This window comes from Glandiceps talaboti, chromosome 7 (assembly GCF_964340395.1).
Source record: "Glandiceps talaboti chromosome 7, keGlaTala1.1, whole genome shotgun sequence".
In the NCBI taxonomy this organism is placed as follows: Eukaryota; Metazoa; Hemichordata; class Enteropneusta; family Spengelidae; genus Glandiceps; species Glandiceps talaboti.
The window spans coordinates 24083866-24102724 of NC_135555.1; the positions used below are offsets into that span (position 1 = coordinate 24083866).

An 18859-nucleotide genomic window follows, 5' to 3' on the forward strand; every position below is an offset into this window, starting at 1 on the left:
CTTAAAAGGGGCACTAAATATACCGAATTCGGACACGTGACTAAATATGTAAATCACTCATAGAAGCACTCCATGCAAGGGACCAATTAGAAATAATGTGATGGAGTTATGGCCATGAACATTTTTCTTTATCTATACATGTATATAAAACCTGGTCTTAAACAAATCTCAGTGGGATATCAGTCATTGTGCTCAACAAATCATAAATTAAACAGATAAAATTAAGAAATTAAACTGTAGAAATTAATTTGAAGTAAAGTTACCTTTCCTTTGCATTTGCGATTTTAGTTCGATAGTGCTTACAATAAAACGTCTGTCTGTCTGTCTGTCTGTCTGTCTGTCTGTCTGTCTATATGTCTAGGTCTGGACCAATGTATGTGTATAACTTAAAGTAAAAATAGTACTTAGTATATTGGTCTAAAATTCGGTATGGATGTTTCTATATGTGTCTAGCTGAAAAAGCACCTCAAGATATACTAACAAAACCATGGTATTTCTAGCAACCGCATACAGCCAAACTTAGAAGACATTTTAAATGAAAGAGAGTACCATGAGGATTAGGAGGTGTTAGAATACGGATTAAATTGATAGAACGATTGTTCGAGGAGGCTTTTAATTGCCAGTTCAACCATTTTATCATTTTGTATATCAGTGTCCTATAGATGTATTATATGATTATCTGTAAACCTAGGTTAATGTGCCATTTGATTCGATACAAATACAAGAATGAAAGTGGAAGAATGAGGGTGGGGAGTGACACAGTGAGACAGAGACTTGAACATGGACAGATAGACAGACAGACAGACAGACACACACACACACAGACAGACAGACAGACAGACAGACAGACAGACACAGGCGCGCGTGGGCGTTAAGAATTTTAGTACTTTTATCACTATTATTATATTAGTATTATTGCTGCTTTTTTGTTTGTATATATATTTAGGGCAGGGCGGGTATAGAATAATGGTTGGTTATGAAGGATCACATGCAATTAGATGTATTCGTACAAAGATATTCATTATATGCATCAAGAAGCTATTGGAGAACGTTTGGTGCTGGTCGCCCGGACAAGATTGTTGTAGAGGCCTTATCTGTACCATCGCATCAGCCACGTCGATATATCGGTACAAGTAAATTAAATCTTTCTACTCTATAATTATGATTTCGGAGTAATAAAATATCTTCGTCTTGTAGTAACATTTTCATAAACGAGAGAGTAAACCGTTGTAGTTTCAGAGGGCGCTTGTAGATGTTCGTGTCATCACTAAATCTGGTTATCATCATACTATGATGTGTCACTACAAAGATGTATTACAATGAGAAAAAATCAAATATGAAAATGATTTCATTGGCAAAAATTTTAGTATTTATATTATTTTGTAATTAGCACAGGATTCCCTTTCAATGACGTTGAAATAAAATAGCTTACCTCCACACTTGGTCAATCTCCGTTTGTAATTTATTTTGGGTAACTTTATGATTTTGTGCAATAGTTTTATTATTATTGATAATGTAATACTTGTAGGGAATAATTTAATGACTAATGCCATGGTTATCTTACAAGCAAATATATCTTATACTTATCTGTAAAAATATACATATTACGTGTTCGACGCATGTATCATATTCGATTTACCACCACCACCACTACATACAAAGTTACTCTTGTACCGCATCACACAAACACACAGGAATAGCTGAACAGACATATATTTATTGTTCACCAGTTACTGTACCTCTCCGAACGAGATGGTTACTTTTTTGCATTCCTCCTTCTATTGGTCTTTATAGTCAAAACTCTTACTTAAGAAAGTGTCTACATTTCTGTTACTAAACAATGATGTCATAAAATCTTCTATCTGATTGGGAGTAAGTAAACGATGAAGTCATCGATGATAATTAACTTTCAGATGAGGTCAGCGATGTATTACCTTATCGTACACACTAAGATCATATGCTCTCATTAATCTATTCTGTGACAAAGCAATGAGATTATTTTTACACTCAACTGATCACGATATGTCACCACATAGTTTAATCGGCAACCCACTGAGAAGAGCCAATTATTAGTTGAGTAGCTCAATTTGAGAAGAGAATTTTCTATATTTTTAGACAAAGGGACGAAATTGCTGAAGTAATAAATATTCAAATATTGGTCCGTGACAGTGAGCACTTTTTTTGAAAATAAGGAGAAGTAAAAGGCCGTTTAAAGGTATAAAATTTCAACTATACACATTATTGCAAACCAGAGAGTACTTCAATATTACAACTGTGGAAATAACAGCGTTGCGGTTGCTTGCATGAAGTGAGCTTCAAGCAGAGACAATTTAGGTAAAGACAACAAGATAAGTGATACAAAACAACAGCCGGTGCCTCTGATGTCGGTTGACGGAACGCTTTATGACTGTGTTTATATCTGTCATGTTCTAAAATAAACTCCCACAGTGTTCTAGGACTGTTCATGCCGACTCATTTACATTTTACTTGCGTAATATATAATGACACTACCGTTGTCCTGACCTATAGTGGTCTGACTCATGTATCTCCAGACAGACAGACAAACAAACAAACAAACAAACAAACAAACAAACAAACAGACAGACAGACAGACAGACAGACAGACAGACAGACAGACAGACAGACAGACAGACAGACAGACATAGATCATAACAGCGAGAAAGCAAGAAGTTTTGCTAGTGTACACGGTAAGCGACCACTCGTGAGATTTTCTTATTTTGAAATAACTTTTAGGGAATAGGTCGCACTCTTAACAAATACAAGTCATTAATTATGTAAATGACTGCTTACAATTAAAAACTACATCAGAAAACTATTTAAACACTTGTGCTTTATCAACGACGCATGCACCGAATTACAACCATCGAAAAAGCACCAGTGCATTTGCTTGAATGAAGGAGAGAAGAAAAGATTTTATGCAAAGACAAAAGTAAGTGAAAACAACAATACAAGCGGTGCTGCTGATGTAGGTTCAGGCAACACTTTTATCAGTTTGTTATGTCTGGACGTCAGACTCGATCGTTCTAAAGTGTAGCATTCTTATCAGTAACCAGAGTTATGGCATCCAGGGCTCCTGTACTTTGATAAGTGACACTAATTACATTGTTTGTCTTTGCATGAACCTTGTCTCATTCCTGCTTATGACAAGCAAACAAACACACAAGTTTTGGTTTAGCGGGTTGTATATGAAAAATGAAAACTTGCGTTCTTCAGATATAGCCTAATAACTAAAATCATATAGTATACACATTAAAACAAGCTTTGTAGGACATGTGCGCTTTATTATGATTGCTGTACCTAATTTTAAAAAAACTCATCTCATTATCGGACAAATGTGTTCTCATGTATGTACAAAATTACTTAAAGTATACACTATTAAGGTACAGCCTAATTGCCAAAAAGTGTTATTATGTAAATTCATCATTTAATATTCATAAGATATTTACCAAAAAATCATCAGTTCTAGCCATTACCCTAATTTGAAGAATATGTGCACAACATGTCCATTGAATTCAGCTAGCTGATCGAAAGATGATGACACAGGCAGACAATCACACATACACAAATGGAGAGATAGAGAGAGAGAGAGAGAGAGAGAGAGAGAGAGACACACACACACACACACAGACAGACAGACAGACAGACAGACAGACAGACAGACAGACAGACAGACAGACAGACAGACAGACAGACAGACTGATCCATACTATAACCTTCCCTTAGGGACTGGACAGCAATTATAGGGGGACGGTGATTTTCTTTGCATGCATTTGGGGTGGGTCGCTGATTTTTATGCAATGATGTGTTGGTAGTCAATCAAATAAAAAAAAATCTTTTATGAACTCCAAACTGTGTGTGTAGTGGTAATAAAGGGAAGGGAACTCCAAACACCATCAATATTAAATAAGTGTACGACATTACCATATAACCAACTATGGGTTGTTAGATTAAGTTTGTTAATAAGTGGAAGCATTTTCCAAAGCTGGTTCAAACTTGATTATTTTGTTTGGTATAAGAAATTGGTTTAAAGGCCAGTTAGCCAAGTGACCGGTTTGTCAAGATTTTTGACCCTGATATTAGGGTAGGTTAGCAGGGAAGCCATTGGAGATACATCCCCGGTCGATACTTAGTTGACCCTTGTTTTAAGATGTTTCGGACTGGCTGTTGGTGTTGGCCCCTTCATCAGTCGCAGTGCTGTCTAACGAGACAGTGTTCCAGTATATGTTTGGCTTAAATTTTAATTTCTTTCATCAAAGAGAGATGCTAGTATTTTTTTCAGTCTTGCTTTTAGAGGCAGAGGACTTTAGTTTAGTTGTGACAAGTTTTCTTTAAGATTTTCGTTCCTTTTCTGTGCTATGATTGGTTTGGTCGGGTAGAGTTGGTTCAAGGTTACATTTTTTTCCAGCAGTTCCCAATGTTTTGTTAATGCGTCTTTTAGTTTAGACGCTTTGATGTTGGGACTATATATGTTGTTTTGAAGCCTAGAGGAATCTCTTGAGTTGGTGTCCGATTTTGGAGATAAGTCTCCCTATTCTCATAACGGACCCTCTTTAATGAGCGAATCACTTCTGATTCGTTGTGTCCCCTTTGTGTCAATTTGTTTATAAAGAATTTCAATTTGTTTCGGAAATCTTCGTTACTGCACGTTCGTATGTACCTCATTGTTTCGCCTTTAGTAAAACCATTAAAAGACCGAATTTGGGTGACACGATTGTCTGTGGAGGTACTGAAAAGTGTCAGTCGGTTTGGTGTAAGTCTTGATATCCAACATTTTGGTTTGTTTGAATCTATGACCTTTGTAAATCACCAGATCAAGGTATACAACTTCCGTTTCTGAGCTAACCAACAAAAAAAATTAATGTTAGATGCATTTCATTTATCTTTCCACTCAGAATATTGAGTTCAGTTTGTGTGCCACGGAATAGCATGAATATGACATCTCTGAAACGTGTCCAAAGTGATATTTTACCCACGTATGTTTCAATAATGTGACACTCAAGTTTGTGGAATGCGATGTCAGCAATCTCTGGAGAAGCTGGTGAGCCTATGCTACAATCGCAGGTTTGTTTGTAGAAATCGCCATTAAATTCACTCGTGTTGTGTGTTAGGATCACATTTAATAGTTTAAGGAGATATTCCTTTGGCGGTTTAGGAATTGTAAAATTGGCTTGTTGACATTCTACAGAATGCCTCCACTATTGACTGCATTGCGTCAATGTGCAACATGTGGGTGTACATTGATACCACATCCATGGTAACCAGTGTTATGTTTTCACCGATCTCAACCGATTCAAGTTTTCTTATGAAATCTGTTGAGTCTTTAATGTACGTTGGTTGTGATTGCACAATTGGTTTTAAAAAGAAATCTACGAATTCTGATATGTGGTGGTTGGACTATTACATCCACTTATAATTTGCCTGCCGATGAATTTTGTTCCCGAGGGCGGCTTTTTGTGAACTTTGGGAAGCAAGTACAATTGTGGTGTTTGTATTTGCCAGTTCGTTGGGTTAATATACTGATATGTAAAAATTCAAACAAAATTCGTGACAAAATTCGTAATATTGATGGTTTTCGGAGTTCCATTCCTGTTATTCCTACTGACAGTACTATATTTTACAGTGAATATGCAGTTTCAGGAAAACTTACTGTGTTGAATTGTATTTGTGAACTCATTAGAATTTGTCCGGGTCGGGGTCACTTTTTTCAGGTATGGTAGAGAGGTGGGTCAGAATGTTGTGTGTGCAAAGATTTGTGGGGAGTCTATATTTTCCATGCCTCGGTCTTTTTAAAAACACCCCCCACCCCCACCCCCACGCCCTGGAATTTTTGTCCAGTTCCTTATTGAAGTTAAAAACTGATATTGAATTAAAAAAGAAGAATTCAAAGGAATTAATTTAGAGTTCTATGATGACATGTCAGTGAAGTCAAATGATCTTGTTACGTGCGTACTTGTCACGATCTTATAAGATCTTTCAAATATTTATTGACCTCGGTGAACATGTCAACCTACAGTGATTCGTATACACTTTATACCAATTGTAGTACTTCATAGTTTGAGTGGCCACTATCCATCAGCCACATTTATGGACCTAGGCTGTAAATCTCTGTCAATTTCACGTTTGTGGTTTTCACATTCTAGTCCATTGGTTGTATCAACACCAGGTACTTAGTCAGTTTTCAAGCAAAAGCTACACTGATGCGAGATGGCCACAACGCCAACGACTACTTCTCCAGGAACCAGGCAGTTGTTGCAATGGAAGAGAGAACTGAAAGATGTGGAGTTTTGGAAAGCCATACTGTCCGAATTTCTAACATCATTTCTCTTTTCTACCTTTGTGTATGGATCTACAATCACATGGGATTCTCAGCGCTCACCTAGTGCACTTCACATTGCTTTAGTAGCTGGTTTTGCCGCTAGAACTCAGATATACTGCCTCTTACACGTCGGAGGAGCACATTTCAATCCGGCCATAACGAGTGGATTTTTTGCAACGAAGGAAATTTCCGCGTTGCGATTCGCCGTCTACATTGGGGCGCAATGTGGTGGGACGTCTGTTGGAGGAACCGTAGTCCAACTGCTTACACCACAGTCAGTCCGTGGTACAATGGCGACTTTCAGACTTGGCGACGGGGTTACTGAATTACAAGGATTGGGAATTGAGTTCGTTGTTACTTTTGGTCTCATTTTCGTCATTTTTGCCACAAAAGACAATGATCGAAGCGATGTGTTAGGCATGGGCACCACGGCAAGCTCTTGTGTCGCTGTAGTTGTAATACCAAGTATTTTGTCAATGGTAAGTGGTAAAGTGGAAAATTGTCTACCTTTTATTGAGCAAGTACAACAGCATCAAGTTTCTACGTTTTATCGTTTCATTCGTTTGCTTTGTAAACTTTAACCAAAATTTTTTCACATATTAGCTGAACTTTTTCAGTTCAGCAGATTCTATTTCGGTAAGTATTTAATGATTTTTTACATCTGAAATGACGTCACTTTGTCAATGTTTAAATGCAGATTTCAATCTTTGCTCTCACCCTGCTCTCATTACAACGGTACTTAATTACTTGTAGAATATTAGTCACGTGGTGCAATACTTGTCCATCAGTTCTATGCTGGAAAGTAACGAACGCAACGAAGCTGAACGGACAACCATAATTTATACGTTTATATTTAGTGGAACAATAGCTCGTAATAACAATTTATGGATGTTTATTAGCGTGCATTCGACAAGTACAGTATTTAGGGAATGGTTCTTATTATGTTACATGTAGTTATTACAACCGTCGCCGTCCTGTCGGTAACTAGTTATAAACAGCGAAGGTAAAGAAATTAATCATGATTTCATTCGTTTACTTTTTAAAGCAAAAAAATATTTGACATAGCTGACCTTTTCTTTCAGTACTGCATAGTTGTTCTATTTCGGTATGTGTTTAATGATTTTATCTGAAATTACGTCTGAAATTACCGCAGATTTCAACTTTTACTAACATTACAACTTTACCTTACTTATAGAATATTGAGTGAATGAAACTCGTAATAACAATTTATATAAATTTACTAATATTCGACAACATTAACAGAGTCATGCTGGCCGTAACTTGCTACTGTAACATTACATACAAGGAAAGTAAAGAAATTAATTATCTCTTAGAGCATGATGTATCCGGACACTGAATTGCTAATATACCCAGATAAATTGATCATCGCACAAAGAAGTCAGATAGTAAATAGCAAGGCACTTATTTTGAACAAAGACTCCAGATGGTAAATGGCAAGGCACTTCTTTATTCTGAAATTAATGTTGCCACTATGTCTGGAAGTACTCCTGTCTTGCCATGCAATGGTTACATAAACATCTTGAAATTCTTCAAGTACTAATCATTTTTAGAGTAGTGGCAACTTGATGGTGCTTGTGTTTTGATTTAAAACATATACACACAGAGAAATGAGCAATTATTGCTGAACTTTGATGTGCATAATTTAAGATATTGTAAAAGTGCGTTCGTAAATCATGATAAAATGAACAATGAAATGTAAAAACTTTGGTGGAATTCGTCCTCAATACCATTTCAGTGTATTATAAAAAAAAACACACACACACAGGCAAACCTCTAAACCCCCTTGTCCCTAAAGCGTCTATGTATGTCTATTTCTGAAGTCATAGTCACTTTCATAAATTCAAGTCATCCGTATGTTGCCTCGGCTTGGTCTTTGTTACTAGGTAAATTTATGGATATTTTGTAAAAACCTCTCGTTCAATTAACTCCACGTTTCGTCTACTTTTCTCACGATGGGCGTGGTCATAGTAATTAGGCAAATATGTGTCTATTTTCTAATGTATATTCACTTGAAAGTCCATTTCTGTTGTCGTCTTTGCAAAGTTCACCGGTATTTGGCCATTACTATGGGCGTGATCATGGTTGCTAGGATAACTGTGTCTCTTTGTCTCGACCTATGTGTTCAGATAGACACTGCTAGTAACATCTTCATCATTATAATTAGGCAAAAATATATAATAAAGTTTTTGTTTCCGATAACATGACTTCAGAAAGTATGGTAGGTATGCCAGGATTTCATTTTATTTTATTTTTTTATTTTTTTAAGTACTACAACCCAGAGACAAGATACTCATTGGTCACAATACTTCAGTAACAGTTGATGAGGTGTAAAAGAAGTAAACGAAGACAATTATGTCATTTAGAAGTAGACAAACACAATATACAGATTGTGCTGTTATAGGCTGAAATGACATCGTTTCTCTCTGGAATGTGATTTTATTACAAAAGTAAACAAATCTACAGGGAAATAGAAGTAAATTGTCATAATTTTATCTTTTTTGCATGTAAAAAGTGTTTAGTGTCGGCGGCTTAAACTAGGGTGGGTCGTGTTATCGGAAACACACTATTTTGTTTATGGCCTTTAATACATGAAATAGATGGTATTCGACTTTGGAACATCTTAAACATACACCAAATATACACAAAGTAACATGACTTGGAAGTGAAAGATACAATAATGACTTTGGGCAAAAACATTATTACTGCATTTGTGGTTAAATGTTATTCATTTTACGGTTAGTCATTTTATTACATGCATGGTTAGCATTACATTCATGGTTAGCATTGCATTCATGGTTAGCATTACATGCATGGTTAGCATTGCATTCATGGTTAGCATTACATTCATGGTTAGCATTGCATTCATGGTTAGCATTACATTCATGGTTAGCATAATACATTCATGGGTAGCATTACATTCATGGTTAGCATTACATTCATGGGTAGCATTCCATTCACGGTTAGCATTCCATTCACGGTTAGCATTACATTCAAGGTTAGCATTACATTCATGGTTAGCATTACATTCATGGTTAGCATTGCATTCATGGTTAGCATTACATTCATGGTTAGTATTGCATTCATGGTTAGCATTGCATTCATGGTTAGCATTGCATTAATGGTTAGCATTGCATTCATGGTTAGCATTACATTCATGGTTAGCATTACATTCATGGTTAGCATCGCATTCATGGTTAGAATGCATTCATGGTTAGCATTACATTCATGGTTAGCATTGCATTCATGGTTAGCATTGCATTCATCGTTAGCATTACATTCATGGTTAGCATTACATTCATGGTTAGCATTACATTCATGGTTAGCATTGCATTCATGGTTAGCATTACATTCATGGTTAGCATTACATCCATGGTTAGCATTACATTCATGGTTAGCATTACATTCATGGTTAGCATTACATTCATGGTTAGCATTACATCCATGGTTAGCATTGCATTCATGGTTAGCATTACATTCATGGTTAGCATTACATTCATGGTTAGCATTACATCCATGGTTAGCATTGCATTCATGGTTAGCATTACATTCATGGTTAGTATTACATGCATAGGTGATATACCTGTCTGACCCCGTTATACGTATGTAGGAAACTATTAGACAACATTTAAACCGACAGCGGTACTAGTGTCTGTGTACATAGCCTTTATAGAATGATAACATTTACAGTAAATTGGCATTAATTAATAACTTATATAACAACGCTTAGCGATTCACACAATCAAACGTTTTCCTTATTTAACTCAAAGAAGGCGACAAAAGTAGGCAACACGACCGGGGATTATGAGGAGTTTCTCTGACACGCGCTTGGTCTGATTGATCAAGAGCCCTATGGATATGGAAGGCTATGTTTCACCAACATCCGGATGTTTGTTATTGCATCACGTGGTCACTACAATTACCCTTGTAACCAAGACACAGAGACAACCAGAAATCCAGTGATAACACCTCCGCAAGGGAATCACTTTGTAGTAATATAAATTATAATAAAAACAATGTTTATCTTTATAATCCAAGTTAAGGAGATCGTACTAGTCTACGCTTTACTTCGAGTAAAGTACAACTTTAGGAATGTCGGCGATTGTGATAAGTCCTATGCTGAACATCCCTAAGTGTAAAATGTTAAACCATAACTCTCCACATTGACGAAATTGAGAACCTTTGGTAGTTATTAACTTATGTTAGTTTTTTTTAAATATTACTCTTGGTGTTGATTCTACTTACTGAAGCATTTACATCCAAATTTGATATAACTATAGTTGGGTTTATGTATTTTTACCAGTAGTAACCTTTGCTAATTTTAATAGTCCGAATATAAAATCACAATGATTAAATAGATAGCACTAACCGGTGAAATTCACACAAGGTGGTATGGGTATGGACACATACATACATACATGCATGCATGCATACATACATACATACATACATACATACATACATACATACATACATACATACATACATACATACATACATACATATATGTAGGTCGACAGACAGACAGACAGACAGACAGACAGACAGACAGACAGACAGACAGACAGACGGGCGGGCAGGCAGACAGACAGGCAGACAGACAGACAGACAGACAGACAGACAGACAAACAGACAGACACGCACACGCACGCACGCACACACACACACACACACACACACACACACACACACACACACCCTTGTCAGTAACATACATCATAAAAGTTTCTACCCAACCACTTCTGAAGTGAATGTACTAATAGTTACATACGGTAATTCTATTGTTCAGTTCCCATTTTAATATAATTCGTCTATACAACTGTTTTTCAAACTTGAATGTTAATCTTAATCAAAACTAGCACTTTAAACTTGTTAAAGACCTTTTATATATATATCTCCAAGGTATGAAATGGTACGGATGCAATGTGTTCTATTATGTTTAGTTAATGGTGACGTAGCCATCTAAAAAGAGGAATATTTTCACGTTTAGTCAGGGTTCTGTTATCAGGTATGTGTTGGTGACAGTCCCACTAATTATGGCAATTTGTAATTAGTTGCAGTAAATATAGAAAAAAACGTACTATGTACAAATGTCAAGACTTAATGATGTCAAAGGTCACAAACCCGTACCTGAGGTTTGAGGTATGAGGTGGTAGCATGATATCACTCGTGCTGTGTTGTCTAGATACACATTTCGATAAATCTTTGTCAGGATCACATTTATGCCGTGAAAATGGTGTACATGTGTACGTGGGTATCAATAACGCCGTGACACTACTTCGACCTGGTCGAAGTTTCGTAATCTTAGAAACAAATTAAAAAATATGTGCACCTTCAAATACAATCAATATCTAGATGCTCTAAGTGATACTATTTTGGAAAATCCTAAGAGATTTTGGAGCTTTTTTAAATGCAAAACAAAATCAAAGAGTTTACCGGGTTTTGTCTTCTATGGCGATAAATCTGCTTCTGACGCGGCTTCAAAAGCTAGTATGTTTCCATGGTAAACGTTAACTGCTAAATTGGTTTGCGTCTTATTTATACAATCGTTATCAAAGAGTTATTGTCGACGGTGCCATGTCTGATTGGACTGCTGTTACATCTTGGGTGCCCCAGGGTTCTATTTTGGGACCGTTACTCTTTCTGTTTTATATTAACGACTTACCTAACTATGTAAGTCCTAAGTCAGAGTGTGCCCTCTTTGCTGATGATGCAAAATGTCTTAAGGAAATTACTAAAGAGGAAGATTGTTTAGATTTGCAACGTGACATCGATAATTTGATGCTTTGGAGTGTAAAATGGGGCATGAAATTCAACATCTCTAAATGCAAGTTACTTTCCATTACCAGGAAACGTAAGCCCATTGTTTTTAATTATTCTGTGTCTGAAGTCCCCATTGAGAGGGTCCATAGTATGTGTGAGCTGGGGGTGGAAGTGACGGACATTCTATCGTGGGATCAACATGTAAATAAGGTGGTAAAAAAATCAAATAGCATGTTGGGCCTGATCAAGAGAACATAAGGTCAACAGTGCTCGGTACAAACTAAGCGTAATTTGTATATCTCTTTGGTTAGAACTAATTTAGATTATTACACTCAATCTTCGCAGTGAAGCATTCCGACAGTCATTTTTTAACAGAATATTTTATACATGGAACGCTTGTCCAGTCAAATCGGACTTGTCGTTTTCAGTTTTCGTGTCAACTCATATAAAAACGATCTCCGTATATATTATAGAAATCTTTTGGAAATTTTTTTTTGTCTTATAATACTTGCACGTGGGTCAATCGATGTCATTGTGCCAAGTGTCGTATTTCTGAATTCTGTTCTCGTATGTTATTCGTTTAGTGTATATTTTTTATATACTGTATTTACTGTTTTCAATGTTCTTGTTAGCTTTCTTTTTGTGTTTGCCATTTGTTGTATGTGGAGGGTTGCTCTTATATAGGTGCTTGCCACCTGTGCGACCTTTTCCCCTGACTTATTGTCGAAGTTTAATAAATAAATAAAATAAATAAATGATAATATTTGATAGGTGCTCTCATAACTCAAAAATTCAATTATCGCATCTGTAACTGCTTGCAAGTTCCATTATTACCCTAATGAGCCTTCAGTAATTATATGGGGAGGGCCGGGGGGGGGGGGAATCAGGCCCAAATTGTTCCATAAAAAATGACCCTCCCCTTGTTCCATTGTGGTAAAATAGTGACCCTCTCTCAATTTCCATTCTCTAAAACATGCCCCCCTGTTAAAATATTTCAAAGATGTGGTTTTAACGCTGTCAGACATGAAAAGTGGGACACTATCCCAGAATCAAAGGTTTAAAGGATTTAATCCCACCGCTGCCACCATGTTGAAAATGTTAAAGGCATTGTTATTGTTATTTCCCAACTATTACCATCGTTTCGGTAGTGAAAGTTGTTTGAAATCGGCACTGCATTAATCAATACCTGTGTATGGATCTCACTGGCTGAACTGAAGGTCAGAACATTAACTGCTAAACACTCGATGTACACACTCCCGATATTGTAGGGGTCGAGGTCAACATCTCCACAATATTATACTTAATAACGTATCCAACTGTTCCCGTTTTACTCCTTGAGACCCACCTCTCTCCTCACGTCATGTTACAACTGAAAGCGGCGATTTGATTGACATGGTCTAATATCGTGGTACTTAACCTTAAACCCTAATCCTAACCAATGTGACAGGAAAGGGATGCCAAAATCACAAAAAATACAACATTAGAAGATATGATAAATCAAGGTAAAGTGTGACCCTCCCCTTATCCCATTTTCTAAAATACGGCCCTCCCCAAGAACTGGTTTGTAAAAAGTGACCCATTCCCAATTACCCCCCGTAGTTACTGAAGGCTACCTTAATCCATGGATTTCAGTACTTTCAGTTTTCTGTGGTCCTCTTTTATATATTGGCTCAAATTTACCGATAGTTACTAGTAGTTACCACATCAGTAGGCCTATAGGCCTAATATATTCTGAATCGTAAACTTATACTAGGCTCCAAGTCTATTCACACATTACGGGACGTTAATCAAGTATTGGTCACGAGTCATGACTTTCTAGTACATCATGTATGCCGACGATTCACAGACTTTGTATTACTTTTAATTAATTTACCAATGAAGTTAGTTCGAGTAAGAAGCGTGTCGACGAAATTATTAATTGGAGTTCGAATACGCTGGGGGCGGAGAGTTATAGACTGGGGTTGTCCAAATACATTCAAGTATCGTCACGCTGGTAGTCGGGATATCACAGAACCATATTCCAAGGTGTGATGTATTATTTACTTAAGAGAAACCGTTCAGAGAATATATATATATATATACTATGAATCTTGATTAGGGGTTGGTCTTGATTATATACTAGTTACCTGTATCCAGTAATGAAATCAGACATTGACTCTGATCCCTTGTATGATGAATATATAACTTATAAACGTCCTACTTACAGTTAGTGACAATAACATAGTGTTATAACATAGCAACAGACTATTTTACACGAGTCCTAGTGCCCCAATGCCATTATTTGTTGCCAATTTTTAGGCACATTAATTTATGTTTATAAAATTCATTGTGTGTTTCTGTTTTCCCAATGTGTTCTCCATATATGGATGTTTTTCACGAACTATCCGAGACTCCAATAGTAGTCGTTACGGTTGGCCCATTCCTAACTAACTAAACGTGGCCTTTGGCTCCTCGTAATAATGATTAAAATAGAGATCAGAAGGTATTGTGTTGTATTTTGGACAAGATAAAACTTGTCCAAATTATCCTATGGGCAATTCTTCTAAAAATATGTATGCTAACCTAGTCACTAGATATAATTCAATATTTCAGATAAATCACACTGGAGCTTGTCTCAATCCAGGACTGGCATTTGGTTCAGCTGTTGCCATGGGTTACTGGCATCTTCATTGGGTGAGTTTGTAGTTACCATGGTACTTCATGACAATTATCCGTTTTCAGGTTCAAGTTTATATTTCCCTCATCTAATCTACACAACAAATAAAATTTCGCCCCTGGGACAGCTCTTTGCAGACTTTGTATCATTCCTGTTGTACAGGTCTGTGTCAGTGAATATGGCACAAGACTGTAACAGAGGCTGCACTGAGCAACGGCCTGCCGACAGACGTTTAACTGTATTACCATACACTGCTAATATATTGATTTGTGTATAGACATGTCACAGGAGTGGTCTGGCTGTCTTTTGTATAATGTAACTGTTAGTACACTGCTGATACATGGATGTGTATACAGGCCTGTCACAGGTCTGATGTTACCACAATATCATGTGTTTGTACATGCTCTTAAAACACTAATATAACCCGCGGTTTGTTAGATATTTTAAACATTCAAATATAGACCAGTGTACAAAGTTGTACTGATAGGTATGTTACATGTCAGAGAATACAGTCCTGAAATATTTTCTGACGAAACTTACAAACACTGTAACAGCACTTGTTGTGTGCACACATCGCTGGATACGCATCCGTGTGTATATCCATGTTTTACGCTTGTTTCAGTCATGTGATCACAGCATTGTATACAGTCAGAGATTGCACACCCATATATTTATGTGTACCGACAGACCTATGACATGTCTGTGAATACAGCTTTAACATGTTTAAAATCTTACCAAATTTACAAACCTTGCAACCACACTTGCTGCGCATGTCCTGTTACAGAATGTGCACAGAGCCCGTTATAGGTACGTCCTGTAACCTACCCATGGATTTCTAGCAGTGTACACCACATGTATACATTAACCATTATTTCTGATTCTTTCCAACAGCTGTACTGGCTGGGACCGATTGGTGGCGGGGTGGCAGCTGCTTTATCTTATAAATATATCTTTCAAGCAAAACCCTGATGTAATGATAGAATCTACATATTCATATTCATATTCATATTCATATTATGTACAGCTTTGAAGGCTAAAAGCCTATGAGCCGATCAAAGGTAAAAAAAAATCAAATGTTCAACAGTCCATAGTCCAAAGTTCCACGAATAGTAACATGTATATAAATCAAACACTATCCAAGTTTATGTTAATGATGTATTTGTATTCAGCCCAGTGACTGTCTAGAGTGTTTTTGAAAGAGTTGATAGTATTCGCTGTAACAATTTTTGTTGGCAGTTTATTCCATGCATTGATGATCCGGTTTGGAAAAAAGTTGGCGCGAGTTGACTTCTGACACAAAGACTTCCGAAGTTTCAGTGGGTGGCCTCTCGTGGCACTATGTGTTTCGCATTGGAAAAAATGCTGGTTCGCAGAGTATTTACCATGAACATGTCAGAGAGCGGACTACGCCAAAAAGCATTGTCAGCACAAGGAAGAATGCTAAATGAAGATATGCTATTGAAATTTCGCACCAACCTCCCAAGTGATGTAGAAGCCCATATTTGAGTTCTGATGTTGATATTATACGCCGGGTGAACATTTATGTGGCGAGAAATGTATATAAGGGTGAGGTTTTTTTTGTTTTGTTTCTCATCTCCAATGGAATAGTCAGGCGGGTCGGGCGGGCGAAATAAAAAAAAAGGGGGACAAGAAAAAAAAATGTATTTTTTCAGTTCTATTCTCTGTCCTTTCTGTCCTGTTAGTCTCTATACAACTTCAATTCTCTTCTCTTTATTGAATTCTTCATTTTAGCAAGGTTGACAAGTCTGTAGAACAACTTTGTAAGAAGATGATTAAATACTTTAAGTTATCATCCTGATGGGTGTATATCTGTAGCCATGAACTATTGTGTGATTTTATCAGGAGTACTAATACATTCGTCCTATTAATCAAAGTGGCATTGCCATCGCTAACAATGTTTTCAAGTTATCCAATTTGAACTTTAGTATGTAACTTTTTGAAACACTTACGTGATTGTCATCAGTGTGCTAGATGAATTTTCATTTATATAAACCATTACTTCTATGAAACATTTTTCTTCAGTGTGAACTTGTCAAAATAATCCACCAGATAACATGTCAAACATTTCTAGAACTCAGAACCCCTTCGGGATTTACTGTTTAAAAGTAATTAAAAGTAATAATGTAAACATCGGAATGTCTTCAAAGGTCATGGATATCATGGGTCATGAAACGCTATGGAGTCGGTCATTTCCCTGATAATACAACTGATTTAAAGCTAAAAACTGGTCAAGAAATTAGGAATGCAGTATGACTTTTACCAATTTTAAGCATAATTTTGAAAATGATGGAAATATTCTGAGCTATTATTGCATTGCAGCAAAATGTACCGCGTGACAGTATTAATTTTGAGCCCTGTCCCTCATCAAACCTCAACGGCTTCTGCCATGATGAAAGACACATGCTGCTCTGACGTAACAAAGGGGTTGGGTGGGTGAGAGGGGGGGGGGGGGTTAGACGGCGGTGTTCTGCCAAGGTTTCCAACAAGTGGGGACACAGGCCCCTTGGTTCCAAAAAGTGGTGTCATTTGACAGGGAGTGGGGTCAATTATTATTGTTTATGAAATATTCATATAAATTATCTCAGACCACTATAGAGATACTGTGGTCTGAGATATTTCATTACCTATAGACCATTACCTAACATCATAAACAAATTCCATTCATAATAACAGTTCCTAGTAAGCTATTTTTTGAAAATTGTGTACTACACATTACACCTTAGAAAAAGAAGGCAATTAAGATTATGTAGTTTTAAGTTATATATATATATATATATATATATATATATATATATATATATATATATATATATATATATATATATATATATATATAGTTTTGCGTCACATGTTTAAACTATTACGCTCTGCCACTGCGGTATAGAGCACTGTCTTAGCAGATTGATACTCACCGAGTATATATATATATATATATATATATATATATATATATATATATATATATATATATATATATATATATATATATATATATATATATATATATATGAATGAATGATATATATATGAATGATATATTGTTTAGAAAGATTGGATAGCCAGGTAGTCACAATTTTTAATCTGAATATCAATGAATAGCAGTGCTAAAATTTATAATTCCCTTTTTTCAGACAAGGACAATGAACAACTTCAAAATAAGTCACAGTGAACATATGATTGAATAAAAACTTTGAGAAATCCTAAACTTGTAACCACTTGTTTCATCTTGTAAAATTGTTAGTACACTTCTGTGTTTATCATTCCCTCTTCAAATTCATGACATTTTGAAGAAAAAAAATCCCTGACTTTAAAAAGTACCAAATGTGAACGAAAAACTTACAAATAATAGTCAAACAAACTTTAAAATAATTTATTTTTTATTAATTAACCGTTACTGATTTGGTCCTGCTATATCAAATGACAGCATAGTTACGTACCGTAAACTTGCAATGATACGGAAAGCTGACATTAGGTGTCCTTGAAACTCAGAACTTGATACTTTAACTAAAACTATCAACAAAGTCAAAGTTGGGATGCTCTGTAAATATTACATTATTTTTTTTCTGATTTGCACAACAAGTTCGTTCTTCATGTCTGACCGGGCGCACATGCATCGGCCGTCTATAGTGGCCATGCCAGTGATTACGAATTGATTCAGTGCCCAACATTCACATGTGTCACTAGCACTGTCAACATCATGCAACACGATCCCCTAACACAGCTTTTTCGGAATCAAAATACACATGTACTCATTTAATTTAACCCATCAACAAATGAAAATCACAACCTGTCCCATAAATTTGGTTCACGAAGACTTCTGAGCTGTGGCATGGCAGATAGATGTTCCGGTAGCAAGTTCAGTGTTTCGCACACGTTAGTGATTAGGTCAGAGGTCACGACAGTGACAGTAGACAAAACATGTGACGAGAGACGTCCATTTCGACGTCTCATCTAATCCCTCTAATGTTTTAATTTGTAGATTAAGTTTATCAAAGTTGATCTTTTTGTGGCATTTTTTATGTTAACAATAGAACTGCGCGTTGTCACTGTATCTTATATGATGT

At 36.3% G+C, this 18859-nt stretch overlaps 1 protein-coding gene across 1 annotated transcript; it reads left to right on the forward strand.

The window, feature by feature from the left end:
• The first annotated feature begins 6225 nt into the window (after positions 1–6225).
• LOC144438121 (aquaporin-4-like) lies at positions 6226–6918 on the forward strand. The gene has a single exon (XM_078127150.1). It carries the CDS (start codon positions 6226–6228, stop codon positions 6916–6918), a length of 693 nt encoding a protein of 230 aa, XP_077983276.1.
• The last annotated feature ends 11941 nt before the right edge of the window (positions 6919–18859 follow it).